The 12,950-nt window shown below is 43.5% G+C and overlaps 1 protein-coding gene across 1 annotated transcript in view; it reads left to right on the top strand.

The window, feature by feature from the left end:
- Brinp2 (BMP/retinoic acid inducible neural specific 2) overlaps positions 1-12,950 on the top strand; it is a 103,053-nt gene that overhangs the window by 76,905 nt on the left and 13,198 nt on the right. Inside the window, exons 3-4 of the mRNA XM_021197706.1 lie at positions 3,845-4,035; positions 5,338-5,546. Coding sequence (XP_021053365.1) covers positions 3,845-4,035; positions 5,338-5,546 — 400 coding nt within the window. The remainder of the gene's footprint in view (positions 1-3,844; positions 4,036-5,337; positions 5,547-12,950) is intronic.

Genomic DNA, 12,950 nt, shown 5'->3' with positions numbered 1-12,950 from the left:
TGTATATCATAATCTGGGGAAGTTTTTCAGACAGTACTCAAACTTTTCCTCCACTTCGAACAGCATCATTTTCTCTCTAGTTGTGTGACATTAGGCAATTGCTTACCTTTCTGAGCTTCAGTTTCCTCACTGAAGTCAAATACTCTGTAGCTATTGACTTGCGTTAAACAGATTTTCCAAGACTGATGTCAAACTGAGCAAAAGTGCAAAACTTAAAGCCTGTGGCTTCTTCGGTCAGTCTTCAACATAATGAATGGTAGAAATTAGCAGACTCACTGAAGAGGAATGGAGACATTGATCATTGACACCTGAGTGTTAAACATAACAGTCTCAATTGACAGATTTTTCACGCACTAGGCTTTGAATGTGGACAGTGGACAGCCACGAGATGTTGTCCATGTCTGCTGCAGATGGTATCTGAGGACCCAGACAGTATAAAAAGAAAAAGCAAAAGAATATGCTGGCAGGCAGTGTTTACTATTATTTTGAGGCAGGGTCTAGCTATGTAATCCTGACTGGCCTGGAACTCACAACATAGACCATGCTGGCTTCATATTTGTAGCAAGCTTCCTGCCTATGCCTCCTGAGTACTGAGATTGTAAATATACACCATCACACCTGTCTGATTTATATTCTTGAAATGCACTAAATTATGCACCTATATTTTTATAAATAAAATTTAACTTCCTGACACACACACACATACACACACACACACACACACACACACACACACACACACACTTAAAATGATTCATTTCATGTCAGATCAATCCCTAATTGGTTGTTGCTTCCTACGTTATTCTCCTATAACTATTTTTTAATCAATTTCCCATTAATTTGAAAACTAGTGGATTGGGAAAGCTATGATATTAAAGGGCATAGAAAATGTCTCCTTCGATTACTCAACACAATGGTGTTGAATATCTATTATTGTTCTGTTTTGAGAATGTCTAATATGATTCTAATGTTGGCGATAGCTAATAGCAGGGAAGAAATGAGGGAAAACGCTACCTGGTAGAGTTTATGTTCTAAATGGGAGGGGAAGGAAGGGAAAATAGATGGTATTAGATGGTAATGAGTCAGAGGGCATCAGTGAGAAAGAGAGAGACAGGTGGGGGGGGTGCAGAAGCCCCTCTGGATTAGATAGTCAGGAAAGAGATGGGCTTGGGCCATTTTAAGAAATCATGGAGGATGGAAGAATGTCTCCTCTCTACCCTTAAATCTAGGAAGATAAAGTAATAAAATCTAGTAGTTAATGAAGTCAGCACATAGCTTTTCCCAAGGCAGAGAACGGGAATTGATGACCCTAAGGGTTTTCTTTTGATTATGTTTTGTTTCTGTTTTTAGTGATCTCATTTTATGATTCATCAATGCAATTTTCCTCTAGCCAAAGAGAGGATACTGGTTCCCATCCAGCTATCCACAAATGAGATCAGGCAACTGTTCCTCACCCTGCAGTGGGATTTGGGATAGCTAATGCTTTTAACAAATACCCTGCACTTTAATTAAAGTTTAGCATTTCCTGCATAAAAGAAATAACTGATGATATATTATTACTAACTTGCCTAGTTCGATAAATAAAGCCACACTGAGAAAAATTTGAAAGACTGAGTTGAAACCATGAATTATTAGTCACCATTTCCCTTTGTTCCCCTAGTGATATTTGACATATGCTCCTCCTTTCTATTTGAGCCTCGAGCTCAGATGAGGGGATGGGGCGCCACTTCTATAGGCTTAGATTACACATGGGTTTCCATGCACTTATTTTTACCTATTTTATTTTCTGTGGCTCCACCATAAGTACTCCTTGGCTTTGACAGGAAGATCAGACCAAGATTACGCACTTTTCCAATGAGCAGGATTGGAATAAGTGAGAGATCCGTGTAGACTTTACATCCATGCTTCCTAAGACAGGAGGTGTAATATGGGAGTGTAATATGGGAGTGTAGTATGGGAGTGTAATGTGGAAGTGTAAGATGGGTTGTGTGTGTGTGAAAAACTCATTTCCTACAATTATTTAGATTTCAGCTCAAGACAAAGATTTCACCTGGAATTTTTTCTTCTTTGAGATCCAAATGCATTCATGAGGAGCAAATTGTGGAAAGTGAACCAGTGGATGTGTTTGTAAAGAAACCCAGACATCTTCTGAAACAGGCTGCTTAAGATGCGGTCTTCTTGGTTCCTTTCAGGACCCATGTGACATTTGCAATGAAAGTGGGGGAGAAAAAAAGAGCAGCAAATAAAACTGATACGTTATTTGAAAGGAAAATACTCACTCCTAATGAGTCTGGTAGTCATGTGCTTGTCATCATTATAGAAGTGAACTAAACAACCCCCTCCCACATACACACACAGACAGACAGAATATGCCAGCTTCATTTAAGAGACAGAATATGCCAGCTTCATTTAAAAATGTCCTAAAGCAGTACAATTTACTAACAGCATTAGATATTGACCTTGTATACATGTCTTTTCAATGTTCCATGTGATGAATTAGGAAATGCACACAGGACATGTCTGCAGCTACTAAAGAACTATGGTGATCTCAAGGGAATGTCCAGATGTGACTGGGCTGCACATGGTTGCAGCTCCTAAAGAACTATGGTGATCTCAAGGGAATGTCCAGATGTGGCTGGGCTGCAAGCTGAGCAAGCAGCCTTTCTCCTAGAACTCTATTTGTCTCGAAAACAAGAGTAGCAGACAACCTAGAGTTGTTTAGAGTTAAGTGTTTGGCAGACATTTTTTTTTTTAAAAAAAAAAAGCAAGCTTAAAAGGAAAACTTAAAAGGTATTTATTAACAAAAATAAAATTTCAGTTATCATATGAAAATCCAAATCCTAGAAAAGTTCTATTTATTATCATGAGCAAGTCAGCTTCCTGGTATTTAAAGGTATTTCTGCTATAGTTAGTGGTATTTTTGTAGCTATGTAATAAGAGCCAGGTTGTTAAAGAGCTGCGTGTTTCAGTAAGCAGATATGCCCAGGATGTCCAATGTGTCTTGTTTCTCGATCATGAAGGGTCTAAAGATCTGTTTCAATGAAAAACTTTGGATTTCAAGCAATTTTTAAGAATTAGCCATTCCTTTAGTTTAGTGTGGTCCCAAGCTTAAGAGCCCACAGTTATGATGCCAAACTGAATGTTGACCAAATATGAGAATGAACCTGTTCTGTCAAGCAGATATGAAAGATTTACAAAGCCACAAAGCAATATGCTCTCCTTGTCAAATTTGTTCTGTTTCAGTACATATAGTTATTGCCATAAAATGCATTGATTTTGTTATATGTAATGGGCTTATTACTGTTAACTTCAAATGCAGTATTGGATAGATAACTTTAATCTTCTCAATTTTAATTTCTGATGTGCTATCAATCGATATGAGCTAAATAAACAAGTATAGGGAATGTAATTATCTCCAAGGATATGAAGGGATCTGAACCCCACAAGTTAAAACACTGTTCTTTCTAGGTCGACCTTCCAGTTTTTAGCAGGGAACAGCAACTGAAGCAAAGATGGAAGCTCTGATTGGTCAGTTCTCTGCAAACCACTGTCAAATGCCAAACATGCTTTTTCTGTTTCCTCTGTGAGGCAGGGCAAGTGCCTTGGGAAGATGCTGAGCTACCACTGTCCAGTAAGAAAGCTGTGTGGGAGAAACTCGGGTGGAGAGCACCTTTTCAGACCAGAAAAGATCAGTCAGAGGAGGAGCCTCTTCCACTGGGTTCTCCACCCTGTGGGAAGGGCACTGGTGGAGAGGGGGCCTCAGACAGAGGGGGCCTTATTTCAGGCTTCACACTTCTGGTTCTGAAATACAATGGGTTTCCTCACCCCTTGGCTTTCCCTGCAGGGAGTTTGCCCGGTGGAAAGTGAACAGCTTGGCCCTAGAAAGGAGAGACTTCTTCAGTTTGCCCCTGCCTCTCGCCCCAGAATTTGTCCGCAACATCCGCCTCCTTGGAAGGAGACCCAATCTGCAACAGGTTACTGAAAATCTCATCAAAAAGTACGGCACTCATTTCTTACTTTCTGCCACTCTTGGAGGTAAGCGGGACCTTCAGCCCCAGCCAACTGGTTGTTCCATTGTTGCAAATAGCTTTTATGATCTGTTGAGTGTCGTCCTCTTTCCCTGCATCTTCTTTTCCTTCTTAGCTTATTTTTGCCTGAGAAATATTTTCTTTCTGGTGCACTGGAGAACAGTGTATTCTCTCTGTACCTAAATGCACCCTAGAACATTTCTATTCTCATCCAGAGGGGAGGGGGTTGCAGGGTAAGGAAGCTAGGGGGTGGGGAGAGGATACAGGGACAGGGAACACACACACACACACACACACAAACACACACACACACACATACACACGCACACATGCACACACACGCGCACATGCACACGCGCACATGCACACGCGCATGCACACACATGCACACACACACATGCACACACACACACACGCACACACACACACACACACACACACACACACACACGGGTTTCTACTACCCATATACCAGCAGGGGGCGCTCCTACTTTTATTTTGACTAGCCATCTAGCCCATGGACTTCTCCACTTGTTAATTCTTATTGGGGCTAAAAAAAAATGTCAGCTGTATAGGCTCAGAAATAGATAGATGCTCCTTGAGTTACTGACCCCCTCCTTCCTTACTGTGACAATTGGTAACCAGCCAAACCACAATTCCAACCACTTGGGTAAATCTCCCTCTAATAGAATGGTGCTGGGGACTGGTCTGTGCAAAATGGAGCATGGCCTCTGGACTGGATCACAAGATAGGTTCACAGATCACAAGAGTTCTCGCTGCTATGGGAAGAAAGGAAGAAGGGTTTATCATAACATTTAGTTAAGTGTGCAGTAGACAAAGCACGGCTCCCCCCGGGGTTGAGGCCAGCTGCTGGCATGTGGCAGGTGGTGAGCATTTGATGGAGAGAGAACAGGAATATAGCCTGGAAGCTTTCGCCCTTTCCCTGGAAGCTGTAATAGCCATGTGGCTTCTTATAAACAACTTGAGAGAGGAGAATTGTGTCTCCCCCTTGGAGGCAGATTGCCTGCCATGGAGATCAATAGAGGATGTTAAATGGAGACACCGCTGAGGGGTAAGCTTTGGGAGGCTTTAAGAGCTAAGAAAGGAGGGCCTCCCAGGCAGGGAGGCCTGTGACCCAGTACACATTCTGAGAAGAGAGCTCTCAGAATGGAAAGGATGGGGAAGAAGACCCCAGCAGGGGCAAGGCTCTCTCTTAACTCTGTCTGCCTTACCCAAGGGCTACAGGTTCCTAATGGCAGGGAATCCTGGAGCTGACAACTTCACTAATAAGCTCATGTTTTTGTTATAGGAGAAGAGTCCCTGACCATTTTTGTGGACAAGAGGAAACTAAGCAGAAAGTCGGAAACACCGGGAGGTGTCCCTGTAGTTGGGGGCACTGGGAACAGCTCTGTTGTATCTCTGGAAACCCTGCACCAGCTGGCCGCCTCCTACTTCATTGACAGAGAGAGCACACTGCGCAGACTTCACCATATCCAAATAGCCACAGGGGCCATAAAGGTAACAGCCTGCCAGCACCAGGCCGGGAAGCCAGAGCCTTAGCTGGCTCTGGGTCAGCCAGGCCGTATGCACAGAGAAACAGTAGCTTTCTTGCAGCATCTGAGCCAGTCCTTAGAAATTGTTGGCTCACCCGTTCTCTGAAGGAAGGTCCTCTTGACAGAGATGTGACTATATTCTAGTAGAGGTTGAGCACAGCAGCGACCCCCACTGTAAGGACCATTTAAAAGCATGGTATACATTTTCTGGAGTGGGAGGAGGGGCCCTTTAATATTAGTTAGATTGGTCAGGAAGGGCCCTTCAAGGTTTACCCTGTGAAGCTGAGGCCTGAAAGCTGAGAAGCCTGGTTGTATGGAACTGAGGAAGGCTGTTTTGGTTAAACAAACAAACAATTCTAAGTGCTAAGGCCCCAAGTCAGCAAGCAGCTTAATGTCCATTGAAGCACAGAGAGGAGTCCTGCGAGGGCAGAGAGGTAAACAGAAAGACATTATACAAGATGAGGTTCTGAAGGAGGCTGCACTGGATGGCACGGCCACAGAAAGGAATTTTAACACCAGACAAGGTGCGAGTTTTAGCAGGAGCATGACAGGAGCTCATGATTTCATGCCTGTCTTTATGGGATCCATAGTTATTGTGACTTTAAAAGCTATAATTTCTACCCCACCCCACCCCACCCCTGCTCTAATTAAATCAAGGTGGTCTGTAGCCATCAAAATTAGATTCTGCTTTTGTATCTTCTGAAAGAGCAAGAGGTTTCACTCACCCACCGGTTAATTCTATCACTATTTGTGAGTGCTTTGCACATGTCAGATACTATTATAGATACCTGGAACACAACATGAAAATCTCTACATTCATAAAGCCTGTGTTCAAATCGTGGGCCCGCAAATAAATCCAGAGCCTTGGCGACTTAGAGGTAACTGACATCCTGCAGAGGGTCAGATTTAGTGACATGAAAGGGACAGATGACAGAGTGGAATGAATCCAAGATAAGAATCAAAGTGAGGAACTGTTTGTGAATAGGAACTCTGTTTTCACTGTAGAGGAAATCAGAAGAATGGATCTTTACTGGAGAGTGGTGGGATCCGCACGGTGGTTTTTATCTTCAGGATGAGAGATAGCCTAGCTTAGCCATACATTAGTAGAATAATGTGGTAGAAAGTGAATGAAGTGATGAAACAGGAGAGAGAGAAGGTAATCTCAGGGGCATGGTCGTTAAGTGAATGTGTTGGCATTTTGTATAAGAATGAAGAGACAAGCACTCCATTCTTTGTGTCAGGGACAATGTAGAATGTATAAGGATACCTGTTGAAGGATGGTATCATGTGGTAGTGGGAAGATGTGTTTTTCTTCTCTGTTTGGTTCTGGTTTCTCAGCTAAATGAGAAGCAAAGACCTTGACTAAAAGGAATAAGAAAGTGTTGTGGTAAAATGTGTGGCATAGTCTCTTCAGAGCTGGGATGGAAGAGAATACACATTTGGGGGCAGCTCTAGGGACCCCTGTGATACTCATGGCCATAAATGCAGCATGTGACGAGCCAGTGGAGTTGGAGGAGTTTTATCAGCTCTGTTCATGGTTCCACAGACCAGCAGGCGTGCCCTAGATGGAAAATTGGGTTTATCTAAGGTGAATACAGGGACAAAGGGAAAGAAGAGGGCAAATGTGTTAAGATTATATACCAAGGAAGGCACTGCAGATTCAGGACTCTTAAGTCCATCATTGAGAGAAAGGGGTTAAAGGTGACAAAAAGTAGGTCAAGTCCAAAGACTGAAAGAGTAAGCCTGATAAGTATTTCTCAACCTTCCTAATGCTGCAACCTTTTAATACAGTTCTTTATGTTGTGGTGACCCCCACCATAAAATTCTTTTCATTAATACTTCATAACTGTAATTGTGCTATTGCTATGGATTTTTATGTAAATATATGGTATGCAGAACATCTGATACATAATCTCTGTTGAAAGAGTCTTTCAAGCCCCAGGTTGAAAACTGATGTGTGAAGAGACTGGAGGAAGTATGGTGTGACCATTTTTTTTTACTTCGGTTACAGAGGAAATGAAGTTGCCAATAAAGTCTAGGCCATAGCTTGGGTGTGGTGACTAAGGTGACATTACAACTCTGAGGGGGGCAAGGTAAGGCAGCCAGGTATGAAGGAGAAGCAAAGGTTAAAGGGTCACATGGATGAATGCAGAAGTCAGTGGGCATGATACAGGCTGTGGGTGGTAAGTTCTGCTGTAAATCCTCACTGAGTCAAGAAATGTAACAAGAAAACCAATGGCGGGGTGGGGGGTGGGGCATGGTGGTCTACATGGCTTCCAGGAGCCAGAGATGGACAGACAATAATGAAGAGCTGCAATGGGAAACCTGCTTCACTTCCCTTCTCGGGAGTATGAGATAGGAAAGAGAACAGCCGCCACTAGAGAAGGCTGTAGGGGTAACCACAGGCCTAGGGGAGCAAGGCTGTCCTTAGACCAAAACAGGTGAAGTGGATGCTTAAGAAGAGCATGGGGTCATAGAGAGGTTGCTAAGGACTAGCCGTGACATACAGGGAGCGTGGTGGAAATGAACTGAAAAGAAGGCAGTGGATTACAGGGGTCTAATATCTGGAGGGAGCATGTGGGGGAAGAGGATGGGTTTCCATTAACAGAACGAAAAAGTTCATTTATGAAACTGGTATCTAATGCAACTCGCGATGATGAAGAGGGACTCTAAGTAGCCTGGAGAGAGTTTTACCAAGATATTAGAACTTTGTAGGATCTTGCTTCGTCATCCTTAAGTCTCTTATGAGCTGTGTCACAGTTGGAGAAGAAGCACAAAATTCTTGCCACAACACGAAAGGAAGACATTTTATCAACAATTCAAAGATCTCATTACCTTCTAGTAACCCATATCGCCCTCATACCCTCCCCTTGGTTCATTGATCCAGCACCATCATTACTCCCTGCCTCTGAATTCCCTTCATACCCATTCTGGTCCTCTGGTCCAAGTCCTTCTCAACTCATACCTGATTTTCTTTCCTAATGCTTTCCTAGCCTCCTCTCTCACCGTACAGTGTTGCTATGAGCATGAGTACACACCGGGGTATCCCCTGATTCCATGGCTCTGCACTCCACAGAGCAAACCTGTGTACCTGCGTGACATGCTTCTGCAGTGCAACAGAAGGAAAGAAGGCTCCCCGGCAAGAGTTCGAGTCCCACCCCTGCATGGGGCTTGGGCTTTGAACAAGTCACCAAACTTCATTGGACTTCATTTCCCTCTCTCTAAAATTATTAAATCATCAGAAGAGTTTCAACCTTGAAGAAATTCTGTGGTATTTAATAAAAATTCAATAAATGTACAAATTGCCCAGAGCATAACACAGTTAGAGCTTGGAAGGGTTGATTGTTAACAAAACGAAATCACTGGTGATTTGCCCCTGCTGTCTTTCTAGCTCCTTTTCTAAACAGTCCTCTTTCTGCCCATCCACGTTTTACCCTCCACCCACACATGTAACCTAAGTATATCCAAATACCAGATGCTTTTAAGACACATCTCACTTCCCGACACTTGCTTTCCAGTCGATTCCCAATGCCTGGCGGTTGACCTAACTGGCTCTTCCTCCTCTTCTTTGCTTAGAAAAGTGACTCTTGCGAATTTTTTTTCCTGACTCCTAACATAGTTAAATGTTCCTTCCCAATGTTCCATGCATATCCTGCCACTAATAAGCTTGTCATTTGAACTATAGTTGCTAGCTAACATGATTATTTAAACAGTACACTAAGAGATCCTTGTAGGAGAAACTGTGTCTCACTCGGCTTTCCTTCCCTAGAAGAATACAGAGCTTGTCACTTTGTGGGTAGTGAGTAGACAAGCCGTTGTCAAATGATGGATTGAAGGAAAGAAAGGAGAAAGATGGGGAGAAGCAGGGAAGGGAGGGAGGGAGGGAGGAGTCTGTCTCTCTTACCTGTCTCTAGACCTACTATTTTGCACGTGTCAGATAAATCTACTTACCATGCACATGAATACCTATGCATACATTTAGTTGAAAGAAGCAGCCATCTCTTCAAGGCAATATGAGTATAAAGATGGCTTGTAGAGACTTCTGTAAAGTCAAGCACTGAATCTACTGCAGACATCTGGGGCTTGGGAGAGGTTGCTCACCTGCTGAGCATACTCTTCAGATTCTTGTTTGGAAATACGTGTCTTCTTTAAAATATCCTCACCTGCCTTATTCTCCTGCTTCTTTTGTTTGAATGCCATTTTCTTGGTTTATCAGACTTTTCTGAAGCCCATGGCTTTGGCTTACAAACAGCTTCCCTTGAATTCAGAGCTGACAATGGCCGCTACTGAAGGTTATCTTTCTGTTCTATCTGCCATCAGTGCAGGGACAACATTCTTCTTCATGGTCTTATACTAGTTCCTGATGTCTAGAAGACCACGCTTAGCCTCTATTCTGTATTAGCTGACTCCTTGACAGTCAGCTCCGTTTACCCACAGTATCTGTCTTCACATAGCGCTCAGTCAGTTCTCTCCAGAAGAAAAATAATTGGTCTAAGTTGACTTTCAGCTCATACACCCAGCAGGGTTTGAAGCGCCTCTGCCGTTGTGGGTTCCTCGACATATCCCTTAAGTTTACAATGGAGGAATGAAAGATAAGTATTCAAAGTCACACTTCTTATAATGCCTGTGGATAGTTCCTGAGCTACAGCCACTGCCTGTTTTCTCAAAGAAGGAATCACTATCCCTGGAAGCATATATTTTTTTTTTGGAACTCTCCCAAGGAAATATTGAATATGAAATGAATATCCAGTTGCCACTGCACTGACTGACCTAAGGTTTTCTCTGGCAGTACAATGGGTTCTCCCCATAGGATACAACTTAGAAAATCATGCATAAAAAAGGGATGATTTCCCATTTTCTCCACCCTTCGAAGTCTTTAGTGAGGTGTAAGGATTTCAAGGACATTGTGCTAGGTTGAGGATCAAAGGGCTATGTTGGTATCCTACCTCACAGCTCTGCTTACCTGCTGGGTTTGATCTGAAGTATGTCTGTCGACAGATTCTGCCTCTTCTCTCTAAATGCTTAGCACTTACAGGCCCAACTAGGATGCTCCAATAGCCAGGATGCACCCTGCAGCATATCCTGTGGCCCCTTATACAGTAGCACTTGCCAAAGCACTGCCTCCTTCTACTGAGCATGCCTTAGCAGTAGTCTTGGCTGGGCTCTATCTCATTCATTACTCTTATCATTGGGTGGAGATGAATGGAGTGAGGGAGAGGGCTCTGCTCATGTGCTCTGCCTTCAGGAAGGAAAACTCCTCTAGCACATCTGCCTGTGTCATTTCTCTAAGCAAACTCGTGGTTACTTTCCACTCTTGCTCAGTAACTTCTTTGCATTAATGAAGAGAAACAGGTGCCCTGCCCCCTCTGGTTTGTCCCTCTGGTAACCAGTAAATGGCACTGTGTGTTATAAAGCTCTCACTAATCAACACACACTTCTGAAATAGGATTTGTCTCATTACATTCCGTCTGTTCGCATGCCTGTTTTCCATCTCCTCACACTCACAGTGACAGTAGGCCTTAAAGTAGTAGGGACTCCACTGTATGCACATAGCACCGAGTCCCTTTACAGCATCTGGCATGTGGCAAGATGTTCAACAAAATGCTTGACAGGTGAAACTGGGCTATAGAGTTTAGAGGAAAACAACACAAGTGGAGCGAGACTACTTGGGTTTCAGCCCTCCCTGATGCTTACTGTTTCTATGACCTTGAGGGGCCATTGAACTCTGTTTGTCTCTTCCAGAACCTGAGTTGCCAGCCACTCAATTCACCCATGCACAGGACTTTCAGCTAATATGGCTACTCCTTTTTTAAAAAAAAATATTGAAATGCTCCCATTAATCTTTCAGCCCAACCATAGCCACTCTCCCCTCTGGACCCTACAGACCACTTTTTGGTGGCAACCAAAGGGCAAATGCACCTCAGGAAGTCTCTGGAACCCTTCGGGATAATCAGGCTGGCATCTCTACCCACTAGTTACTGCACTCACATTCTACAGGATGGTAAAGATGACGATGGCCATTCCTGCCCTACTCTGCTATAGGGTTGGGTGACACCAGATGATATCACCCAAAAGAAAGGAAGAAGGAAAGCTATGCACAATGTAAAAATGTTGTGTGGATATGTTTCTGTCTGCAATTTCCTAAAAGTGATCAGCACCACAAAGGAGAGAAATGTCCTCTTTCATAGTTATAATTCACCTTTTTTGGCAGAAAGATATGGAAGGACTTGTGAAGAGGGATTGAAGAGCTCATGAGCTGACAGAATAGAGCCAGTCAGAAGCCAGTTGGACCCTAGGCAAAAGGGAGAATTTCTCATAGCCCATCCAAAAAAAAAAAAAAAAAAAAAAAAAAAAAAAAAAAAAACACCCTTGGAAAAGCTACAGCATCCTGAGATTCACTTTAAAGCCCTTTTAAGCACACACCCCACCACTGTGCTCTTTGTGCCTCAGCCCTCATGCTCACCATTAGAAGGCCATTTTCCTCTGCTCTTAGCATTGCATGCCCCACCCCCACTCCCAACCCAGGTAGGGCAGTAGCAATCTGGAAGTGAGAAGGGGGAGGAGTGTAGGCTCACTAGAATGATGCTCTGCGCAGTCTGGTATTATGGAAAATTGGATGCGCTAATGAACCTGAGAAGCATCAGGGCTTTCGGAAGGCAGGATGGTCTCTGTCAACAGACCAATTAGCACACAATTATTTCTCCCTTCTGAAAGCTTATCTGAGGTACTTTTTGAAATGTGTGCGCCTGAGTGAACTGCACTTTCTGTTACATCTATGGACCCTTTTAATAATCGCCCAAAGCTGCCTGCCCCTTCACTGACAAAGCTGCAGGATTCTCTAGACTGGCCCTTTACAGACAAGGCCATCATCACAGGGCTTGGGAGTGGAACTATCTCAGCCTGTACTATTTACACAAGTCAGTGCCTGACACAAGACCCTTTCCCAGGCCCCTTTCTTCTTCCTTTCTCATTGCCTATCCAGGGAGGAGAGAGATGGTCTCAGAATAGAATAGAATAGAATAGAGTAGAGATAAAAAGAAGTATAACTGTGGAATCCAGTGACATCTGATCAAGCCTTCCTCGTGAAGATCGGGCTTGCCACCAGCCTTTCTATTGGGACATGGGTGTAACATCAGGGTATTTCCTCTTCATTCTCATCCTTGCTTCTCTAGCAACAGAAGGACACACCTATTCTCAGTGGCTGATTGTCTTTCTGTGGAACTGACATTCAGACTAGCAGAGGAAAAAAAAAAAATCACAAGATCACAGCCAGCCTCAGTATTCTGAAAAAGATGGAGGGAAGTGGATGGGTGTGTGATGCCTACAAAAAGGCTTGGGTGTTGGAGGGAGCACAGGGGAACTTCTGTTG

This window comes from Mus pahari, chromosome 5 (assembly GCF_900095145.1).
Source record: "Mus pahari chromosome 5, PAHARI_EIJ_v1.1, whole genome shotgun sequence".
Lineage (NCBI taxonomy): Eukaryota > Metazoa > Chordata > Mammalia > Rodentia > Muridae > Mus > Mus pahari.
Note: the sequence above shows the minus strand (reverse complement) of the source record. Positions and strands in the feature narration are given on the sequence as shown.